The following is a 25,472-nucleotide window of genomic DNA, read 5'->3' as shown; positions in this document are numbered from 1 at the left end:
AAATGAAAGTTCAAAAATACTTTTAGTGAAAAAATATGTCAAGCTAGTAAAATTACTTAAAATTGTTCAAAGCAAAATTACTAATATTTTCCTTTTATTCCTAACAAAAAAGTAATAAAGTAGGAAAGGAGAAAGATGCTTTCTCTCAGACAATTTTTATGCTGATTTATTTTCACATGCTGCATGGCTTGCAGGATCTTAGCTCCCTGACCAAGGATTGAAACCAAGCCTATGTCAGTGAAAACATCAAGTCCTAACTACTGGATGGTCAGGGAATTCTCTATACTGTTTTAAAAATAAAACAAACAAACAAAAGCACAAAAGAGAAATATTTTAGAATGTATATGATTCATATATGTTAAAATATAAATATATAGGATACTGAACAGCTTTAATCTTAAACGCTTAAACTTTGTGGCCTTGGGGACTTGACTTTCCTGGTGGTTCTGTGTTAAGACTCCATGCTTCTACTTGCAGAGGCAATAGAAGTTCCCCCTAGTCGGGGAACTAAGATCCTGCATGCTGCATGGAATGGCAAAAACAAACAAAAACCCCCCAAATCTGGGCCTTTGTTAGTGACATCAAATATTGTATCTATGGAACAAATGGTGAATTCAATCATAACACTGTAAGTTTATTTTAAATATTGACTTCTAAAAAGTAAATTATTCACAATTTCCTATACAATAAATATTTCTTAAGACTGATAAAAAATGAGATACGTAGTAAGTATACCTAATCTGATTATGTCAATGAAACAAAATGGAGGAATTCTAAACTCTATTTTGGAATAAAGGAGGATACATAATTCAGCACTTGTCATGGTGGAGACTTTGAAGAGTCACATTGAGAAGATAAGTAATGATTCCTTAGAAAATTAGATATGCAAAAAATTCACAGCTATTTTATTTTCCATTATTCTTGGCTTTAGGATACTTTTTCTGCCTTCTAAAAACTTCAGAATTATACTCAAATAAGTTGAATTAGGGCTTCCCTGGTGGCTCAGAGGTTAACGCGTCTGCCCCCAATGCGGGAGACCCTGGGTCGGGAAGATCCCCTGGAGAAGGAAACGATAACCCACTCCAGTATTCTTGCCTGGAGAATCCCATGGATGGAGAAGCCTGGTAGGCTACAGTCCACGGGGTCGCAAAGAGTCGGACACGACTGAGCGACTGCAGAACAGAAGTTGAATTAAGATTCCAGTTTCAGGAGGAAAACACAAGGCATTCAGCAAAGAATGCCTGCGTAAGATTAAATGTTCATCTTGCTAAATAATAATGGGTACTATGGAACATGGCATTATTTTTCTATATTTTCACTGGTGAATTCTGAAGGAAAAAATTAAGATTAATTTTGCTAGCATGCGACTCTAACCATGTTGGTCCTTTGTATTTATCGATTTGTAAACAACTGTACTACGCTGTATTATCCTTTATCAGATTCTTGTATCTATCTGTATAACCAGCACCATCACCCACAAAAAGAAATATAATATCTAACCTGTTAATAGTGAGAATAAGCATATTTAATTCAAAAGCATGAACTTCTGAAAAAATACACTGATAGTTCAAACATTTTAAATGGTTCTCTAAAACTATTCTTTTAATAATTTCTCATATAAAAACATGAAAAAATAACATAATCCTGAAGAAAAATCAACCACTTGGGCTTTAATATGAATTTATAAATAATTTATATTTTGTTTGTAGCTTTCAGAATTTTAGTAAATTGATTATACTAAGTATGAGCCAGAAACATGTTTAAAGCATTCAAATAGTAATAAAACATTTTCCACATAAATACAGGTTATTAGTACAAGAATGTAGAAAAGGGGAAAAACTTCAAATAATTACCTCTAAATGATGGATTTATATATTTACATATATTCACTATTCACATTATTCTTCTTTATTATTTTGTCTATATTTTAGTTCCTTTTGGGGAAGGAGTTTAGACTTACAATCATAAAATGTCCAGCTACATAAAAGTAGGGGTCCTTCATACCCTTCAGCACATTGTATTATTATCACATTTAAATCATGTTACTTATGGGAATATAATTTAAATATATTGGCTATACAACATAATATAAAATATTACTATAAAGTCTTTATAAATCTTGAGTCAGAAAGAAAAATTTTCAATTATAAAAAAATCATGTTAGTCAATCGTTAACAACTCTATTATAAGAAGCTTGACATGTTTTTAAAGAGCTGTGACAGACTAATGATAACATGAGAAATGCTTATCTCATATTTACATTAAAGTAACAACTTTAAAAATAATTCAGGGTGATCAGTATCTACAAATAATTAGTAAATATTTAGATAATGATGGATTTTGTATGGAAATAATTTCCAGAATGAGAAATAAAATGCAGACATTAGTTATAACAATTCAATATGTTTTAATATTCAATATCAATGGTTCTTAATTATTACTTTTTTGAATAATTTTTAATGACCCCACTTGATATCCTAAAATATCTCTAACATTAAATATCTATGCCTGGAGGGGAGAAAGAAATAGTATGCGTAAGTCTGCATAGATTTCCCTGAAGCATGGCTTAAATTATCTTTAATATTATCTTCAAAGTTAAATAATAACTTGAAGCTGCTTATAAATAAAAATAAATAAGGTTTTGCCAGCTTTACTTATAGATACATAAGTGTTTTACCCGTGAAGCATTAATGAAAAGTGAAATGAATTGGATGAGATATTTAGGAAAATATTTTATATCCTGGGAAAATAGGAATAAAGATTAGGATAAAATCTTTAATGTATGGAATTTTATAACGTTCATGTAACTCACTGATTAATAACCTTCCCAGTTAATAAGTCCATCTCACTGAGTTTTACTTACTGCATTTCATACATATCTTTATAAGCCCAGGAGATGGAAAGGAGAGATAATTACCAGAAACAAAGAGAGAAATGGCCTATGCAGAGAGGAAATCAGGTTTACACCCATCCAGGCAACTGCCTTTACCACCTTACAGCCTAATTAAAACACCAAGGAGGATGTGGGAAGCTCAGGCCCAGGAGGTGATAATGACTGCCTCTGAGACAGGACTACTGGAGAGGAATATTGCACGGCTAAGCTGGCAAGCGAACATGAAAACTGCTTTCACATCTTCGCATAAACTGTAGCCTTGTTGTGTATTAACATTACACATAAAATGCTTTTTTATACTTAGTGCTATATAGTGAATTTAAAAATGATGAACCTAATAAGAACACTGATCATTAATTTTACAGAACACTATCACTGTAAACAAATTATAGACATACCTTTGGCTGAAGATTTGGATGTAATAAAACATAACCATTAGGATCAATTGCAAAATAATAGCCATTGGGGCACAACTGAAAAATAATAATAATAAATTCTTAAATACATATTTTAAAGCATAAAGAAAAGTAACATGATATAACATTCTTTTAAGAATTCTTTTAAATATTTAGTAGTTTTGCTAAGATAAATGTACAATTTTTGAGAATTTAAGTGCTTAAAGACAAGCTAAATTAGTACAGTTTTAAAATAAAAAAGATATCAAAAGAGAAAATTGCATCTTACTGTAAAACGTGGTGTTAGTCTTTTAATATCTTCCAAAGACACATCAACTCCCATCACACCGAGAATCAGCTGATTCTATAATAAGATAGCAAAAAGGCAGTGTATTTTATACCAAAAATTTACACATTTCTATACAAAATTATAACATACATTCATCCTTTTGCTCGACAATGCTTGTATTTCATGTTAGGTTAAATATATACATATATATTTATGTGTAAGGTTGAGGCACTTAAGCCATCAGTTTGTGGTGATTCTCAGCTGTGATTTTTCTTTTCCCTCAACTGTATTGTTATTAGATTAAAAGTGAAATCTTGATTAGTACAGCTAAAATACAAAAAATATATGAAATTTTAAATTTGTTGCTTTTTGTACTAATTACCCCTATAGTTTAACTGATACTGTACAGTCAACAGCTGTAAGTGGGGGTTGTATGTGTATTTGTGAGTATAAACTGACTTTGTGCTATAATACAATTCAGAAATCACCACTTAAAGTTAGACAATACCAAATTAAAAAACCATGTATTTTTGCTGCTGATAATACTAGTGTATATGTGAAAAGTATGTGATCTTACGTGTAATAAAATGGAAATTCTCACAACACTATTTCTGATTGCTGTTCACTTCTAAATACCAAACAATGGGCATCATAGTTTTAGTTGCAAATCAAAGAATTCATGTGGCAAATTGTTATCATAGTCCTTTATGGGACATAAGGATGGGAATGGTGTTAAAATTTGGAATCAGAAATCTGTTTAAATACAATTACATAAATTATAAAATAATCAAAATGTTACACAGAAAGTCATTAAATCCAGTCAATAGTTATTATAAGCACATTGTAAATCCTGTGCAGGCACACACAGAATGAGAAAGTTAGGTCACAACTATGCTGTTTTCCCATGAACCAATGCAGAGCCAACTCAGAGCATGTCCCCAAATTTAAGCAATCCCTTACACAGTCTATATGAGGAGTTAGAGAATTACTCCCTTCATGAGTTAGGATAATTAGAACCAGAAGATATTTAAGAATGGTAATGGCCCCTCAAAGAGGAATACCAATTTTTTCTATGGCCACATTATGAAAATAAGGAGTTCAACTGAAATTTATAATAAGTGAACAAATAATGCTTAAGTGCAACATTCATTATATTATAAACTAGAAGTAAATTTCCCTTAAATCAGGAATGTCAGCCAAAATATAAAATTAGTATTTAGTATTTAAAACTCTTAACTCTCTTAGATTTTTAAATTCCTTCTATTGCAAGCTAAGACACAGGAATGCAAACCTACTTTAAATCAAAAGTATTTTTTAAAATGAGATAATTTAACAAGCACAAGATATATATTTTTCAACATTTGTAGAACTTTAGGTTGGTGCATTGACAACGCCAGCGCTATAGAAGTTAAGTATTTTTATAAGACTCATTAAGCATTTTTCCCTCAATCTTAAAAGAGAAAAAACAGAAAGAAAACTATTCATTTAAATCATATCCTTAAGTTACATGATAATTAAAAAAAAAAAATTTCTTGAATGGGACTTGGAGGATGAGCAATCCTAAAAAGGTACCTATATATATCTGATATAAACATTACCATATTATTTTTTTTCCCTTTGGATTTTTTTTTTTTTCCTGAACTCCATGGGTATCTTAGACGCATTTAAAAATGTGCACACAGTAGTACTGCCCATTTATCATGTATTCCATAACATCTTATGGGAAAGCCAAATGAACTTTCTGGTCCAAGCAGTAATTACTCCCAGATCCTGAACTTGTGTTCTTGTCAAGTCACAGTTGAATAGAGTTAAGCTGAATCTTGTCTCTGGGGGAACTGAGAACTTTTCCTGCATTTCCTTTTTCCCAAGTGGTTATCACACAGACAGCTGCTGACTTTTACTTTCAGCCTCATGAGACAGTTACGTTGTATGTATTTCCTTATAGAAATATCTTATCCACACTGAGCTTCAACGTCATAGTTTATCATTTATTATTATTAATTTTATCAATTAACTTTTAACCTTTAAGTTTGTCTTATTTTCATTTTGGCCGGTTATGTTGAAGACCGGAAGAGTTCCAGTAATGACAAGTCCCAGTTCCTAAAAATAGATTCACAGAAAAAAGTCAAATTCAAATAACAATTTAAACTTTGTCATTATGCATTAGTTTTTCAATATCTGACACTTTATTTTAGTTGCTTTATAAACAGTCATAAAAATTAGAAATTGATTTTGAAAGCTTATTTAATGAAATAAATGTCTTAGAAATTAGTAGTATCAGTCAGTTCTTTAAGCATGCAACATCTAAAATAATACTCTTAAGAGAGAATTGCAATAACTTGAAAAGTCAAATTACACTAAACCTTGTAGTAACCCTGTACATCCACTCTCTTTTTTTCATAGTGAGTCTACCTAATATCAGAGGCCACTATGAACAGAGTGATATTAAAATATTGTTTCAAATGATTTAACTTTTATTTTTCAGCTCCATTCTTAAATTTTTTCATGCCCTAAGCCAAAGGCTTCAGGCTAAATCACAGATGTGTAGCAGAATAATATTATAAACAGAAGAAACATACTACTGATAATACATTTCTAGGATATTCTAGGTAAGCATTATGATGTTCAAAAGAAGCAACATTTCTATATGCTCTCCAAAAATGAATGTTTTGACAAAGTGAGATGATGCAAACAGGTGCAATAATCAAATATGAAAGTCCAGTCATGAAGCAGTTTAGTAGAACAAAAATTATCACACAGTATTAATCAGCATGTAGATAATTTCATATGTTACATGAATCCACAGAGATTAGTTGGAAAAAAATGATTTTCAGGTCAGAGGTTGCATTTTATGATTGTCATCTGCAATAATTATATTTATGTTATAAATATTTCATGTCAGAACTACTTTTTAACAAAATTACTCTTTAAAGTTATTTTAAAATTATTGTTGAAAATTCTGAATTTACTGATAAATTATTAGTAATCTTTTTGTGAATAATGACCCCAAATCCAAATCTATTGACTCTTGTTCTAATTCTAGAAACAGCACAGTCTTATAAAGAAAATGGTTTAGGCTATGGCTTATTATTAATTATACACATGGGAAGCTCAAAAACAGTAGAAACTGAATTAGTGGAAAAGGACAATCATACACTTTCAGCAGAACAAGATATCAAATTATTTGGGACCAAGAAAATTAAGGAAATGACGACATATAGTTGGCTGCATGATAGGCATGGTGACTTTGTATTTAGTATGAAGGAAGAAAATTTGACCATGAAAACATTCTTAATTGAATATGTGAATTAATATCTGCAATGAAAAATTTCCACCTCAAATAGTGTCAGATTATAGATAATTTATAAACTTAGTATTCAAAGACACCAAAATCCACGGATGTTCAAGTCCCTTATACAAACTGGGTACTACTTACATATAACTCATGCTCATCCTTCCAGACTTCAAATCATCTCTATATAACTTATAATACCTTTTACAATGCAAAAAGGTAAAGTAAAGTAAAGTGGAAGTTGCTCAGTCATGTCCGACTCTTTACAACCCTATGGACTGTAGCCTACTAGGCTCCTCAGTCCATGAAATTCTCCAGGCAAGAATATTGGAGTGGGCTGCCATTTCCTTCTCCAGGAGATTTTCCTGACCCAGGGATTGAACAGGGTCTCCTGTACTGCAGGCAGATTCTTCACCATCTGAGACATCAGGAAAGCCCCTTACAATGCAAATACCATGTAAACAGTTGTAAATACAATGTAAAAGTTATGTAAACATTATGCCAGTGTCTGGCAAAATGAAGTTTTGCTTTTTAGAACTTTCTGAATATTTTTCCTAAATATTTTCAATCTGCAATGGTTGTCCCTATACACACAGGACACAGATATGGAGGACCAACTGTGTATATATTGAGTATACGCACAATCTTAGCAATGGTAACATGGCATAAATAGAAGCAATCTTTTTCTTTGCATCACTTTAATATTTATACAGAATACCATAAATTTTTTCTAAATATGGTAATATATGCTCCCAAATGAGATACAAGGCTTCTAACATATTAGACAAACTTATAAACTGCACTCAATTCCAAGGCACTGTGCAAGTTTCTGGAGAACTAAGAGAAATAAAACAAGATATCTTCTCTCTTGGAATTTATTTGATATTTAGTTTCCAGAGTGCAATTCTTTTCATCTAACATAAAGAATCTTACTTTATCTCCCAAATAAAATGAACCCTCCCCAATACTGTCCCAGTCTTGGTATCTTCCATTATCTGCAAAAGTGACCAAAGTATCATCCTTTCAATATACATAGCACTTGTCCAATTTTCATACTGCTAATCCTTTCTGTAATTTCTCTACACATCACCAATTGTAGAAACCTTACCTAGACTCATATATTTAGCTAAAATAATACCATCTGTTTAACCTTATTCTATCACCAAATATGTGGCCTCTTTCTTCTGATTTTTAGAATTCTTTCCATTTTTCTCATTATATTTATTATATTTTGTCTTGCAGTACTTTTACCTTTTTTTTTTAAAATAACTGAATCTGACCAGATTATTTTTTGAATGTGCTATGTGCAAAGACTATAAACAAGTAATTGGAAATAAAAGATGGTCATGTTTGAGTCTTAAGTTAGAAGAAAGAATGCACTATGTATCCACTGATGACCAGTCAATTAATGTGTCTCATTTTTGTTCTTTTTTTTTTTACATTTAGTCTCAGCTAGCAGAACAGCAGACTCAGAACCAAAATCGCTTCCTAAAGTCATTTATGCTATCTGCAAGAACCTTACCAACAATGCAGACAAGCTGGTTAATGAACTTCTGGTTCATAGGAAATACAAGAGGGAATAATTATTGACTCCTCCTATCATACTCTGTCCTGTGATGGATATGAATGCGTGAAACATTTTGACCACAGCTTCAGATGACCATGTGACCTTAAATAAATATGTGATGTCAAGAAGGAACATTGGACAGTAATTTTAGCAAGGGCTTGAGGTAAGCAAGCTTCATTTTATCATTCTTACGTGCAAGGCTGCTGCTAATAGTGCCTGTTTTTCTCCTAAACTTCCTGTATATGTTTATTTTACAAGAACCAAATGATAAGTAATTCTTTCTAAATAGATTGCATTCTGCCCTGTGGGTTCATCACTGTATTCAGGAAAGTAGTATCAGCATATAATTAAACTCCAAGTAGGAAAAGGGGTCACTGAATCAGCATCTATTTTTCAGGGCTTAGTATTTTAAGTCTCTCGGATGTTACACTAGCAAAATTGTTAATTAAGTCTTCTCTAATTAAGTTAAGCATATGAATAAATCTTATTACTATTTATAACTTTCATATTAGGAAAGAAAAAGTTATACTAAAATATTACTTCTTAATTTCAGCCCTATTGACATTTTGAGCTGAATAATTCTTTGTTCTGTGTGTGTGTGTGTGTATGTGTGTGTGCGCGCGCATGAGTGTATTGGGGATGTGTGTGATTCTCTTGTACATTATGGGAATGTCTAACAGCATCCCTGACACCTATTCATTGGATGCCAGTAGCAAACTCTATCCCAGTCATGACAATCAATAATACCTATAGATATCTCCAAGTGATCTGAGGGGCAAAACTGCCCCCAGTTGAGAAAGAACCACTGCTCTGAAATATGATGGCATGTACTACAATTCCCATTGTACAGTGGACAACTTAACATGTTTTTGTTTTTCACATCAGACTGAATCACTTCAATGGGCTATTTCCATAAATATTTGGGGTTGACTCTAAAGCAAGAGGAGATCCAACCAGTCCATTCTAAAGGAGATCAATCCTGGGTGTTCATTGGAAGGACTGATGCTAAAGCTGAAACTCCAATACTTTGGCCACCTCATGTGACGAGTTGACTCATTGGAAAAGACTCTGATGCTGGCAGTGATTGGGGGCGGGAGGAGATGGGGACGACAGAGAATGAGATGGCTGGATGGCATCACCGCCTCGATGAACATGAGTTTGGGTGAACTCTGGGAGTTGGTGATGGACAGGGAGGCCTGGCGTGCTGTGATTCATGGGGTCGCAAAGAGTCGGACACGACTGAGCGACTGAACTGACTGACTAAAGCAAGATATTATAATATGAAGAAGTGATTAGGATTGTGATTGTTCCAGGGTGGGGTAAGATATTTGTTTATCTAATTGCAAGTACTTCTGAGTTTTGTTGAGTCTGGTTTGAGATATGGACGCTATCTCAAATATGGAGGAGACAGCAGACAGACTCCTGTTAGCTGAAAGTGTGGAAGTGTTAGTTGCTCAGTCATGTCTGAGTCTTTGTGACCCTGTAGAGATTCTCCAGGCAAGAATACTGGAGTGGTTGCCATGCCCTCCTCCAGGGGATCCTCCCAACCCAGGGATCGAATCTGGGTCTCCCACTCTGCAGGCAGATTCTTTGCCATCTGAACTACAAGCTTCTGCTAGCTGAAATCTACTTTAAAAATACTTTCTTCACAATTCTTGTTCAAAATCTACTAATTCACGTGACTTTAGGATTTTTTTTTACATAAAACTTCACAAAGTTACTAGAATGATCTTAAATTCAAGATTTGAGGTTTGAAACTCTATATCCTCAATGACAACTGAAAAATAACACTTTACTTCTCTGGTTCTCTACTGCACACAAGTCTAGATTTTTAAGTAAATTATGTAAATTCTAGCAAAGAAGGTTGTGATAGAACGAATTCTGAAAGGGTTTCATGAAGAGAAAAAGAGAAATGGCAGCTAGAGAGAAATAGAAGTTAGCTGTGTGCTTTTGTTATAACAGTCTTTGGTTGAACAGCCTAGCTTACCAGTGCATCCAGGTATACATTTGTCCACTGGACTTGCTTAGCTTTGTCTCCAGCTAAAACCATTGGTCTTCCCAGAACATCCAAATATTCCTATATATAAACACATTAAAAAATTTAAGTGGCTGATAACTAGGAATGCAGTTCTAAAAAAAAAAAAAAAAACTCCACACAGAAAAATTTACTTGGAGGTAAAAGTGAAGATGGAATTAAAATTATTAAGAGTGTTAAGCATATAATCATTCAATTTCTACTTTGGGTACTCCATAAATGGTATGTCTGCATACTCAGAATTAACAATATTTGACCTGTATTATTTATACAATGTATCTACCCCAGTTTTTTTTTTTCCTCCTAACAAAACATTTTCTTTCTGAGGTATAGCCAAGGATAAGTGAAATAAGTTCCCTGTGAATTGTTTTATGTTAATCTATTTAAGGCTCTGCGATTTACTGGATGGAACTGAGCAAATTTGAAATAATAAAGCAGCCACATACTTGTTTTCATATCACAGATTGTTTGGCTGAAATTCAAAACTACATTTAAACATATCAAAAATAAATGAAATACTGTGCCAAAACTAGACATCAGGCTTGAATGCAGCTGCTGTTTCATTTCAAACCTGAACATATTCAGTATTCATTTCCACAAAAGCCACGTTATTTGGGCTAAATTTTGACTTAGCTATTTTGTAGACTTTCAGTTGTGTTTAAAACTAAAAAATGATTTTAAACAGCAATTTATGAATATTTAAAGATAATATATATTTATTAACTTATTGGTTCAATCTACCTATTTAACAAGAATGTTTTCAACTGAATGGCTGTAGAAAAACCATCTTCTGTTGTAAGTTGCAAATAATTATTGTTTAATTTTCTTTGTTGAATCTATAATTTGAGGAAACTCAGTTAAATGATGTGCCATAGAAACAAGTTGAAATTATATGATGAGATTGTTAGTAAACTGATTTTATTTATTTTCAATGACGTTTTTAAAGTAGGAGAAGAAAAACAGAATTATACATCTTTGAGTTTCAGATATTTAAAAATACTTGGAACTTTAATGAAATAAAAACCAATACATTACCATAATACTCATTATTTTATTACAAATGTAATAGTATGAATTATTCATTCATGTAATACATCAATCATTTATTCATTTTTAACTATTTTCTTCATATTTAGCATATTTAAAGGAGCACAGAAATATCTTAGGTTGAAAAAGCACTTTAAACAAGTTTTAAATAACCATACCTGAGTATTGATTCTTATTGCTCCAATGGAAGGAATTTCATAATAATAACCTGAAATACACACATATATACACAACAGATTTATATGTTTACATATTATGATATAATAAAAAACACAGAACTATTTTATGGCTTTCTAGGAGAAACTGAGTACTTCTAATTCAGCAAACACTAAAATATCAATACCACTGATCAGTTTGGAAAATGTGTGATTAACGTAAATTCATAGCAAATACACAAGCTTTATCAGAAACTTCACTACATTTCTTATATTGTATAAAATAAATGTCATTTTTCTAGAAAGCAGTAGGAAACCTATTATCATCTAAAATTATTTTCATTGGAGAAATAATTAAAAGTATACAATGATGGATATCTAATAATTTTATATCTGCCAAAATATAACTTTGAGAATAAATCTAGGCTCTTGCTATTGTCATGTGTCATTTTTCAAATAACATTTTTTTCTGAGTATAAATGAAATATAGGTTCACTATACAAAGTCTGAATTATCTAGGAGTGTATAAGACATTTAAAAAAATAATTTAGCCACTCAGAAAAAAAGTACATATGTTACACTTTCTGATATCTAAGTTTTACACAATTCAGATATTATTTGATTCTTAATTCTTCATGCAAAGTTATATTTGATCAGAATCACTAGTAAAATTCAATAAAATATAACACTATAATGTCAAAGTAATACTATAATGTAATGTAACACTGATGTCAAAGTTTCTTGTGTGTTTTCTCTAGAGAAAACATCTTCTGCATCTTATTCTTGCCTCGATTTAAAAATTAGCTACAACTTTAGAGTATTTTAAATGATAATATGTAGAAGTAACAACTACTAAATTCATCTCTTATAATAAAATGTGGTCATGTAAACAGACTTGTTACCTTTATTTTCACAGGCCATCCACTGAATAGGTCCTCTGTCATAATTATGTTGACCAACTGAAAATGTGAATACACGGACCTAATGAATTTAAAAATGGGTATCTGTTAGGCTGCATAAAATTTAATTGAAAGGCAAAACAAAAGAGCTAAAATAAAAGATAAATAAAAGCATGTTTTTCAGTTAATTAATGTGACAAGAAAATTGAGGCCTCTAAATCACTTAGGAAGGCACCAGAGAGAAACCACATAATCTACTATAAATATAGACTTTAGTTACTAAATTTAAGTTAGTACTTGGGTGCTCTGCATCATATCCCAATTCTGTGGCAGGATCATGACTAAGGTTTCATTAGCAGAAATGGCATCTTTCAGATTCAACCCAACATCAGCTGTCTCACCTGGTTAAAACATATTATGCACATATCTATCTAGTCATTGCAAAAAAAAAAAATCCTACTTAATAGGTACAAGGTTACAAAAATCTATATAGAAAGTAAAATCTACGTTTACTTGCTTAGAGCATTATACTTAATGATAGTTTCACTACTTTTCACATCATGAAAATATTTAATATGCACATGTATGAGTATGATGTTAGTCATATGACTTACTTCTATAAAAGATGACTGGAACATATAAATAAATATTTTAAGCTAAGGGTCCGACACGACTGAGCGACTTCACTTTCACTTTTCACTTTCACACAATGGAGAAGGAAATGGCAACCCACTCCAGTGTTCCTGCCTGGAGAATCCCAGGGACGGGGGACCCTGGTGGGCTTCTGTCTATGGGGTCACACAGAGTCGGACACGACTGAAGTGACGCAGCAGCAGCAAGCATTTTTTAAAAGAATTAAAATATTGACTACTTCTAATATGCAAATATGTTAAAACGTAATTGCGATACTGTTTAATTATTTTAATTTATATATTCATTGAAAGGCGCTGAATTTAAATAGTATAAAAGTATAGAAAATAAATTCAATGAGGTCAACAAACATTTAATAGAACGGTTACTTGACTTATACTGATTTTTACCAATTTAGTAATCAGAGTAAACCAATACTCTAAGTTCAACAGTTTAGCTTTTTCTAAAGATAAACATGCAGAAAAGCACTTTTCCATGAATTCATGGTCTGGTTTGAACTATGTTAAGAGCTTTTCCCTAATTCATGTCGATTGACTGCTTGAATTGACATTTACTAATTGTTTCATCTGTTTCATCTTTCGCACATGATTGCAGAGCACAAATCTCAAGAGATTCCACATCTGGTCTCTGTTCTTTTGCTGGTCTTGGCCACACAGAGATCACATCATAACAACCCTTGCCCCAGAAAGTACACTGGGGAGGTTGTTGTTTCACTTGTAAAGTTTCACTCAAGCCATTCATCCAGGTTTGCCTTGGCTAGTTATGCAAGAAACCATTTGGTGAACACATCAGAGTTTTAATCACCCCAAACTGTAAAGACAGGTGACTGGTTCTAGCTTAACAGAAGTTGGTGTTACCCTCTCTTGCTCCCCAAGTTGGTGTTACTTACTACCCTCTCTCCCTTAATCCTTCAAAATGCAAAAATCTAGTTTCATTTCCTAAAATATTCAATTGGTCATTTTGGGGGATATGCATTTTAGTGGAATGTTACTACTTAACAGAGTTAAAATTACTCCTAAATGGATTATTTTTATGAACGGGGTTGGCCACTCTACTGATAATTCAATTTAATTGCCATACCTTAAACAATTGTCATGTGAATTCAGGACATGGAAACAATCCAGATGTTCTAGAAAGCACCTGGGGATCACTTTCATGATTAACATTTGAAAGCATGTCTCAAATTTTCAATTTAAAGCACTGCTCTGTCTGTTGTTTCTCTTACCACACAGTATTCCAATAAAATGGTTTTCATAAAGTACTTTTCAGTACAAGGACATAAATGAATAAGACAAAATGAATTATTATTACATATCTACATCCCTAGAAATCAAGCATTTCTAATAACACGGAGGCTAGACATACATAGACATACACCAGGTGAATATTTTGACTGATGTTATTCAAACAGTCCAAATAAACACAACACAGGCAAAAAACACACTAGTAAAAAACAACAAAATGTATCGCTTTGTTTTACTACAGAAGTTTTGCCTGACCCTAATTGTTGGCCTACATGGAAACCTCAGACAGATATTGTTCAAATTAAAGAACTTAGAATCAGAGCTGGGTGTCAAAGGGTACACTGTCATAATTAATTATAATTTAATAAAAGTTTAATACACAATTTTTTAAATTTACTTTTTCTTCTTATCTTTATTCATTTATCACATAGGTCCTTCCTTGGCTATTTGAATACAGGTAGGATGCATTACCGGAGAAGGCAATGGCAAGCCACTCCAGTACTCTTGCCTAGAAAATCCCATGGATGGAGGAGCCTGGTAGGCTGCAGTCCATGGGGTCGCTAAGGATCGGACACGACTGAGCGACTTCACTTTCCCTTTTCACTTTCACACATTGGAGAAGGAAATGGCAACCCACTCCAGTGTTCTTGCCTGGAGAATCCCAGGGACGGGGGAGCCTGGTGGGCTGCCATCTATGGGGTCACACAGAGTCGGACATGACTGAAGTGACTTAGCAGCAGCAGCAGCAGCGCCTATTTAACGGAGAAGGCAATGGCAAGGCACTCCAGTACTCTTGCCTAGAAAATCCCATGGATGGAGGAGCCTGGTAGGCTGCAGTCCGTGGGGTTGCTAAGGGTCGGACACGACTGAGCGACTTCACTTTCACTTTTCACTTTCACACATTGGAGAAGGAAATGGCAACCCACTCCGGTGTTCTTGCCTGGAGAATCCCAGGGACGGGGGAGCCTGGTGGGCTGCCGTCTATGGGGTCACACAGAGTCAAACACAACTGAAGTGACTTAGCAGCAGCAGCAGCAGGATGCATTACGGAGAAGGCAATGGCAAGCCACTCCAGTACTCTTGCCTGGAGAATCCCAAGGACAGCGGAGCCTGGTGGGCTGCCATCTATGGGGTCACACAGAGTCGGACACGACTGAAGTGACTTAGCAGCAGCAGCAGCAGGATGCATTATTTGAAAAGACCCTCATGCTGGGAGGGATTGGGGGCAGGTGGAGAAGGGGACGACAGAGGATGAGATGGTTGGATGGCATCACTGACTCAATGGATATGAGTTTGGGTAAACTCCAGGAGTTAGTGATGGGCATGGAGGCCTGGCCTGCTGCGGTTCACGGGGTCGCAGAGTCGGACACGACTGAGCAACTGAACTGAACTGATTGAATCATTCCCATATTACAAATGTATAATTTTTAATCACTTTGCAAATTATATTTGCCTTATACTAGATGTTTTTAAAGACATTTTTCTGAAAACATCCTCCCAATGGTTACTAAAATCTTAAAAATTACAAATTCAACCTTTCTATAGTTTCAGCAACTGTCTTACTATTACAATAGTTATAAAATCTTTCTAGTATATCTAAAATACTTATTTGGTCTCTTGGTAGACATACATACACCCAAAACATATGCATGTAAATAATTAATGATTTTATAGATTATTTTAGAATTTTCTAAAATGACTTGATAAATATATATATATTTGATTGAGAAAAGTTTAAATCATATCAAGTATAAGTTTAATATAAATCAAATATAAATTTTTAATTCTTTCTATGACAAAGAAAAAAATCCACATTAATATTACTTAAATCTCAAATAAAATATAAAAAGTTTAATATAAATTTTTAATTCTTTCTATGACAATGAAAAGATCCAGATGAATATTATACTTCAATCCCAGGTGCTGTACCCACGCTGACTTTTGTCTTTGCTTTAAACATGTGAACTAACTATGTAATAAGATTTTAACTAGATTGATTTCATAATCAGTTGTGATATCCAACATTTCATAGTACATATATACAATGAATTGATGAAGTTTAAAAAATAATTTTTGAACTCTAACCTTCCACTTGGGGAGTTTTATTTTCATTTCTCCTCTTCCACACTATATGACTGCCACCCTGTGGAAGAGTTAATGAACTAACTCCAATGCCAAGTTTTCAGAGAGGTTTGCTGTCCCCTCAGTCTGATGTTTTTCACTTCTTTAGCTATAAATTTGGGGAAATAAAATAATAAAATGATTCCTTGAAATAGGCACAATTTAGAGATTAAGGTAAATTACATTCTCAAAGATGTGTATTTTCAGAGGTCTTTTCTTTCTAGTGTACTTACGTGGTCTTACAGAAAAAACAAATAAAATGACATTAAAAAAAAAAAAATAACAACAAAACCTTGAAACACTTAATGTGCAGTCACACAAGCTAAATATTTCATCTAAAGTTTCCATTAAGTAAATTACTTTAAATTGGGCCTCCATGAAAGCAAAGTCAGCTTTTGTGGAGAAAAAATTCCTTTACTTATGCCTAGTAGTACATTTATAATCACAACACTAGATCCATAGAACAAGTACATACTGCAGACTCACTGTTCTAAGTGTAATATTCCTAGAAAATTTGTTAAATGATCCTGAACTGGTTGATATTATATATGCCATGTTTTAGAATGTTCACTTCTGTGAGGGTCATATATGAAATACATAGCTATAGATGGCTTTGAAAAATATTTTTCACATTGCTGGAGTCCAGGTATCTAACAGAAATAATATGGGAAGTTAGAAATTGAATAAATATTGGACTGGGTTAAAACAGTTTCAGGATTGCACTATTGTATCTATTTTAGTACTTTATATAGATATGAAAATAAATATTAAATGAAAAAAAATTAAATAGCTAAATGAGTGGTCTTAATGATTTCCCAGAGGGATATAAGACACACTTTGATATCATCTGATATATAAATTAGTTCATTATAACAGTAGAGCCAAAACCAGAGTGATAGAAGCCTTGTATTCATAATTATGGGTTGTTTCATTACACTTATATCATGGTAAATGCATAATCTTTTTTTTGTTGTTGTTACATAGTCTTTTTAATGGAAATGAGCAAATTTCTTCAGGCAAGTGTGTATAATACACATCATTTATATGCTGTATTGTTCTTAGAGAATAAAAAAAATAATTATTGACTCATGTTTAGTTATATAAGAATATTCAAAAAAGAAACTGCAATTTGAGAACATATTTAATAAAATTAAACTTAACTAAAAATCAATCTCTAATATTAGTTGCAATCTATATAATTTGGCCTTCACTTGGTTCAAAAATCATTTTTTCTCTGAACAGAAAATTATAATTCCAAAATGTAAATTTGAATTATAATTTACATGTTAAGCCTGGCCTATGTGACCAGAGAAAACTTTTAATTACCAGCAAGTTGGGTTACTGATTTGCTTCTTATAATACGCTACTGATGTATCCTTTAGTTCTAGACTTCTGTTACTCTGCTTTTTATTTTGTCTTGTTTGTTGAAGACAAAAATACTTGTCTTCAATTAAGATTTTTCCAAAACCACAGGGTCAACCTATTTTAAAAACCATAGGAATTTCTTGTTTCCCAGCAGAACCCAGTTACTGGAAACTGTCACCTCAACAATTATCAGTTACCCAGAGTTCAAGTTTAATTTACAATAGGCAAATCTCCAAGGAATAATGGAAATGAGACTATGAAGAAAGAAAGCCAATAAAACTAAAATAAAAACTTCAGCTATCGAATCATGTTAGAAAAATGATGTCAGAAACAGGTTTTATTAATTTACTGTGTGTACTAAAATTTTTGGCAATAAGCCTATAAAAATACTAGATTGGACTGAATATTTTAGGAGAAAATTCTACAGTCGTTTTCATAATTCACAAGTATACCAGGATCCACAGCGTTTAAAATAACCCACATCTCTAGGTTTATAGCATTATGACATAAATCCAAATGTACCTTTCACACTTAATTTATTTTATAAAGCCCAGTGATCTGAAAGGTTCTTGTAAGTCTGCAAAGATTTGATGGCTTAGTTTAATCCATTTTAGCCTCTTAAAGCTGTGAGAAGCATGTTCCTTAGTGGTGAAGTCTTCCTATCCGACTAGAAGGAAGGATCCTGGGTGGGCAAATGATGACTGGCATGGCCCCAAGGCTGCCCTGGAGAGAGAGATACAGGACTAGCCAGCACACTCCACATGAGGTTACGAAATTTGGACTGCAAAACATTTAAATGATTGATTTTGCCACTTAGTAGCTGTATAGCTTTCAGCAAGCTCGTTAACTTCTCAAATTTTGGTTTTCTTATTTCCAAAATGGGGATGATGTTGATGGTGATAAAAACCTTTTTATCATATGGCTATTACAACTGTGAATGAAGTGATACATGAAAAGCTTTTGTATTATATGGAAAATTATAAGCACAATAAATATTAGCTACAGTAATAAAGATGACATGATGATGACTACTATGTCTTCTATAGTCAAACTATCAGAATTCAGTGAGGTAACATTTTCCATTTTCATACCTCAAAAAGAACTTAACTTGAAATAATACCTTCCCAGAGGGACAAATCTGGTTTGCTTTACTGCACTTAAGAATAAACTCCAAAGAAAATGATACTGTCTAAATGCCGCTGTGTCCATATAAGATATGCCTGTATGGAATTTCCCAGGGCCTGACAAAGGAACAAATTTAGTAAGTGATCAGTGAGTTTAAGTAAATCACACCAAGCAACTTTAAAAAGGAAAACAAAATGCAGTCATTTTTGCTTACATGATCTTAAAGACCTAGCTGATATCTTACAAGTCTTGCATGTGGGTACACAACAAAGATACATGCCCTTGGGATTATGTTGGTTTTTAAAAATGTTAACAAGTACAATGAATCATCCTTGCATATTAAGATTATAAGGGAGTAAGTTCAGGTTCCCCTTCTATCTGCATGCACTGACAGGATTTGATAACAGAGGAAGAAGCTATGGATACATTTCATTTCTAAGCAATTTAGCTCTGCAGAGACTATTGTCAGCTGAGAGGTCACAACATAAGTGATATACGTATTTCAGATGTTCCTCTTGGGTAATGCTAAATACTTCACTGACACAAATAATGAGAATACTCATGAAAAACTATGTGTTGGACTGATTAGTATGAAAGGAGAGGTGGCATCAATACAATCATTTTTTATATGAACTTCAGTTCAGTTCAGTCGCTCAGTCGTATCTGACTCTTTGCGATCCCATGAATCACAGCTGCTGCTGCTGCTGCTGCTAAGTCGCTTCAGTCGTGTCTGACCCTGTGTGACCCCATAGACGGCAGCCCACCAGGCTCCCCCGTTCCTGGGATTCTCCAGGCAAGAACACTGCTGCTGCTGCTGCTAAGTCGCTTCAGTCGTGTCCAACTCTGTGCGACCCCATAGACGGCAGCCCACCAGGCTCCCCCATCCCTGGGATTCTCCAGACAAGAACACTAGAGTGGGTTCTCCCTAATTCTTACAATGACATATGCAAGGGTGGAACATTAATTTTACTCTACATTCCACTTTTGCCTTCTCACGCTGTTTATGGGGTTCAAAGAATGTTCAAACAGAACTCATTTCACATGCTAACAAGGTAATGTTCAGTCCTCCAAAGCTAGGCTTCAACAGTAAGTGAACTAAGAACTTTCAGATGTACAAGATGGATTCAGAAAAGGCAGAGGAAACAGAGATCAAATTGCAACATCTGTGGGATCATAGAAAAAGTTAGAGAATTCCAGAAAAACATCTACGTCTGCTTCATTGACTATGCTAATGCCTTTGCCTGTGTGGATCACAACGAACTGCAGAAAATTCTTAAAGAGATGGGAATACCAGACCACCTTTCCTGCCTCCTAAAAAACCTGTATGCAGGTCAAGAAGAACTGGACATGGAACAATGGACTGGTTCAAAATTGGGAAAGAAGTATGTCAAGGCTATATATTGTCACCCTGCTTATTTAAATTCTATGCAGAGTACATCATGCGAAACGCTAGGCTGAATGAAGCACAAGCTGGAATCAAGATTGTCGGGAGAAATAGCAATAACCTCAGATATAAAGATGACATCACCCTTATGGCAGAAAGCAAAGAAGAGCTGAAGAGTCTCTTGATAAAAGTGAAAGAGGAGAGTGAAAAAGCTGCCTTGAAATTCAACTAAGATCATGGCATCTGGTCTCATCACTTCATGGCAAATAGATAGGGAAACTATGGAAACAGTGACAGACTTTATTTTCTTAGGCTCCAAAATCACCACAGATGTTGACTGTAGCCATAACATTAAAAGACACTTGCTCCTTGGAGGAAAAGCTATGACAAACCTAGCAACATATTAACAAAAAGACATTTCTTTCCCAACAAAGGTCCATCTAGTCAAAGCCTGGTTTTTTCAGCAGTCATGTATGGATGTGAGAGTTGGACCATAAAGAAGGCTGAGTGCCAAAAAGAACTGATGCTTTCAAACTGTGGTTTTGAAGACTCTTGAGAGTCCGTTGGACTGCAAGGAGACCAAACAAGAAAATCCTAAAGGAATTAAACCCCAAATATTACTCATTGGAAAGGCTGATGCTGAAGATGAAGCTCCAATACTTTGGCCACCCTGATGAGAAGAGCCAACTCACTGGAAAAGACCCCGATGCTGGGAAAGACTGAAGGCAGGAGGAGAGGGGATGACAGACGACGAGATGATTGGATGGCATCACTGACTCATTGGACACGAGTTTGAGCAAACTCCAGGAGATGATGAAGGACAGGGAAACCTGGGACACTGCAGTCCATGAGGTTTCAAAGAGTCGGACACAACTCAGCAACTGAACAACATTCCACTTATAAGGAAAAAATATAATTTTAAATTATTTTCTTGTAAAAGGTCAAAGTTATTGAGTATCATATATGAATGTTTCATATATAGTTTACTATAGGAGATTATTTATTGCACATTTACATTTATTCATTTATGTTGGGCATCTTCAGTAATTACTCAGCAACCACTGTGCATCAAGCCCTTCTTAGCCTCTAAGGAGTCAATGGCAGGTTTACAAGCTGATATAACCCCTACCTCTTAGAGCTTTTAATAGAAGAGAGTTCAAGATAATGTAAATAAGTATATAATTAAAATAACTTTTTTAAAATGGTAATCTGGGAGAAAGAAAACAAAGAGGAAAGATGGTACTGAAATAGAGAATAATGAAGTGTGTAGGAAAAGGGGACCACTCTAGAAAGTCTGAGCTGGAGAGATCTCTGTGTGGAGTTACATGGCAAGCAGAGCTTTCAATCTGAGAAGACAGCCTCAGGAAAAGCAGAACAGAACGCCCTTCCTGGCATTGTGACTTCACATCAACAAAAGGCAATCCCAATTTTAGGTGGCACAATTCTACCTAGAAATTATTTCAAGTGTATTTGTGGCACTCTTTGGCCTATGTCATGTAATATACTTTGTGTTTAATGTAATACTTATTCTCACTTTTCAATGGATTTGTTCTAGCCATCAAATTAAGGACTCTGTAAAATGTATGGAAGTACTCAAACCCAAAGAAATTGTTCCTTAGTTTAGGTAATGAATGATCAATACTAATTTCTTCTAAGAACACAATGTAAACAAATCTATCAGAGAAGGACACTACACAAATGCACATGACATGAACTTTAAGTTGATCATCTATTAGCAGGGCCAATATTACTTAAAATTATTGTTTTTAGTTATACCTTAACTCTAGCACAAGTAATATATTTGGTGTTTATGAACACAGCTATAGTTCCCATTATAAAACTGAAAATCCTTTGGAAATGGGTGAAAGTGCCAAATTACATGAAAATTTTTAAAAGCAGTGCATTTCTAAACAGTATTAAATATTCTACAAGTCTGAATATCCTCTATTATCAGAGGTTTCAACATTCCTTCCAAAGGCTTCATTCTTGCCTGATGGAGAAGCTAGGCAGAGACTACCAAGAAGGCAATGAATTATTTCCCATGAATTATTTTTCCTACCATGTGTTGAAAAAGTAGTTGATGATTTTCACTTTTACTGTATAAAACACATATACAGATTTAGCCATTTGTGATTTGCTTTCGATTTTTGTAGGCTACAGATTATTTCTCTTCAGGATGTGACAAAAAACAGAAAAGACTGCCAATCATTTTTGAAAGAATATAAAAAATTAAAGCATCTATTGTCAGGCAATTATAATTTTTTAGCTATGCATTCTTTATTTTACAAAATTATTCCACATCTATCATATGTGTTTTTTCATTTGTTCTTCCCATTTAGTTTACTAGCTATTTTCAAATTTTCATTTTATAGATTTTTTAATGTCTTTTTGATTAATTCTGAGAATTAACCTAAGAATCCAAGAACAATTTTATAGCTGAGACTATCTTAACTGTATACTGCTAACCAATCTCTCTGCTAATCTATAGAACATTAAATATCTTTACTTTTGCTAGACCTGGGAATTATCTTTCAACTCTGTGTCTGGTGTCAGTTTCCTCTGTTCATTTGTTTGGAATCTATGATAGAGTTCATTTTGGTTTTGGCACCATTTTTAAGGCAGTCTCATGCACATGGTTGAGCCCTAAGGAATGGCAGAGTTGCAGGTAAAGATTAGAAAGTGAATGCATTTTAATGTGGAACAGCTGTGTGAGGAGATTAACATGGACTCAGTTTTACGCTGTACCTATCTATAATCAGGTATATTAATTCCCAAGAGTAATACATTTCAAAAGAACCGAAACATTTTGTTCTAATTCTCAAACCTTTTGGCCTCATTAAATTGTGCTCTGTATCTGCAGGCTCACTCATCAGCTCTATGGGTGGATCTCATCACACCTATCTGGGTTGCTCGGAGTGATTTCTAAAGTCACCTGGATGACAAATGGGCTTAAATGAAGCATTCAGTCACAATCATGCCAAGCAAGAGGGATGGGGAATAAGTAGGATTCAAAAAGAGGTTTTCAGATTTTTTTTCTTTAAAAGCTCTCCAAATTTTCTGACTTTGCAATTTCGATATTTTTAAGCTACAAGTGAATGTCTATCTTAAGGGGCATGTTTGAAAGTAAAATTATAGTTGAATATAGAATTTTACAAGTATTGAAAGTTTTTATTTTCTGAAATTTTATCAAATTTCAGTTTTACATGTTGGCCATTTGAAAGAAACTGTAGCTAGTTAAGTTCTGAGCTGATAAATTTATTGCATAATAAATATGAATTTTGCAGGTAAATAACTGCAAAATACACATCCTTAGATGACACAGATAGACAAGGATCTTCCATGCATCCACAAGTCTGAGGGTAGCAAATTTCTCACACTGGGTGGATGAGTGGAAGGTAGAGAAGTCAGAATAAGCAGGGAAAGTGAGAAAGGGTTTGACAGTTCATCCCAAACCATTTGAAGACATACTGAAGATGGTGGAAAAATCTCTCTTATACACACTAGTTGCATACATACACCCTTGGCATAAACAATTAACTGTAATGTTGTCTTGACAAAATACAAACACACTCAAAAACATAAGTGACTTAAAAATTGTCTGCTATCATCACTGTTAGTGGATAAGAACATGCAAATACCAAGAGACAAATTTTTTGTCTAACATAGTTTTCCACATTAGAAAATTTAAAAAGCCATTGAACTTGGAAGCAGAGTACAATGAAATGTGGCACAACAATGTTTTCAGAAATATAATTCCTAATTGTCGAATTCAGAAATCTGTGCTCTGTATCTCTCAATCCCTCCTCTTTGAAGGATCTCCATCAATTATCCTTTCTCTGTTTTGTATCTATAAGCTTTCTCTGTCTGGATATCCCTTTACTAACCTTAAGTTAAAATAATGACTTAGCTCTTCTACTGTTAAAAACACATGTATGCATGCACACGTATGTGTGCAAAACTTCACCCAGAGTTGACAGTCTTAATTTTTCCTAATTTTTCTTAGCAAATTTTGCAAAGATTTTAGAAAAAATTTAGTTTATGTTCAGATTTCTATTTCCTCATTCCTTGATCACTTTTTAACCACTTGTCAATGGTTGAAATTTACTCATAGCACTTTACATAAGAGAGCTAAACCAAAGTTCCACACATGGTCCCTTGTTTCTAGAGATATGATTGACAGAATCAATGTCCATTTAAAACAGATACAAATGTGTTTTCATATACCTGTGTATGTAAATATGTACACATGTATAAGAGTATGTATCACAGAACTTTGCTACAGCCCCTACGTTGCTGCTGCTGCTGCTGCTAAGTCACTTCAGTTGTGTCCGACTCTGTGTGACCCCATAGACGGCAGCCCACCAGGCTCCTCCATCCCTGGGATTCTCCAGGCAAGAACACTGGAGTGGGTTGCCATTTCCTTCTCCACAGCCCCTACATTGCTGCTGCTGCTGCTAAGTCACTTCAGTCGTGTCCGATTCTGTGTGACCCCATAGACGGAAGCCCACCAGGCTCCCCCGTCCCTGGGATTCTCCAGGCAAGAACACTGGAGTGGGTTGCCATTTCCTTCTCCACAGCCCCTACGTTAGACTCCCATTAAAAAAAAAATGTAGTTTCTAATTCCAAGGCCATCTTAATTTTTTTTAGCTAACTATACATTTATTTTAAAAATTATAGAAGGCACTGACTACTTAATTTTAAAAGTTTCTTTGGAATTTACAAAAATTCTATGTCCTTAGAAGTATGTGTCCTTACAGCAGAGAGATATTATTAATAGGCAAAAAGCAAGATTGTTGAGTAAGATTAGATTCATCAGTTTTAAAAAAGTGAATGTAATATGAATCATTTCTTATGTGGTTTAGAATGTCACAAAATGACTTTGTTTAAAACGTGGAGTTCCTATAAAAGGTGAAGGAGATGAGAAGCAGTATTTTAACATAGTAATATTTAGATTGGACATTTTTTGGATATATACATAGAAAAATGGCTTTCAACTAGTAAATTTTTCAT

At 33.9% G+C, this 25,472-nt stretch overlaps 1 protein-coding gene across 15 annotated transcripts in view; it reads right to left on the bottom strand.

Annotated features, from left to right (window-relative positions):
* CACNA2D1 (calcium voltage-gated channel auxiliary subunit alpha2delta 1) overlaps nucleotides 1-25,472 on the bottom strand; it is a 545,949-nt gene that overhangs the window by 63,156 nt on the left and 457,321 nt on the right. For all 15 annotated transcript variants that reach the window (XM_055420634.2, XM_055420636.2, XM_055420637.2 and 12 more), the window contains 6 exons: nucleotides 12,576-12,654; nucleotides 11,677-11,726; nucleotides 10,424-10,513; nucleotides 5,600-5,677; nucleotides 3,578-3,652; nucleotides 3,292-3,366 (listed from right to left, as the gene is read on the bottom strand). In XM_055420634.2, the coding sequence (XP_055276609.2) occupies nucleotides 3,292-3,366; nucleotides 3,578-3,652; nucleotides 5,600-5,677; nucleotides 10,424-10,513; nucleotides 11,677-11,726; nucleotides 12,576-12,654 (447 nt within the window). The remainder of the gene's footprint in view (nucleotides 1-3,291; nucleotides 3,367-3,577; nucleotides 3,653-5,599; nucleotides 5,678-10,423; nucleotides 10,514-11,676; nucleotides 11,727-12,575; nucleotides 12,655-25,472) is intronic.

Source organism: Moschus berezovskii, chromosome 3 (assembly GCF_049115385.1).
Source record: "Moschus berezovskii isolate FMDL1 chromosome 3, NW_MosBer_1.0, whole genome shotgun sequence".
Taxonomy (NCBI): domain Eukaryota; kingdom Metazoa; phylum Chordata; class Mammalia; order Artiodactyla; family Moschidae; genus Moschus; species Moschus berezovskii.
This window is presented reverse-complemented; position numbering and strand designations above follow the sequence as displayed.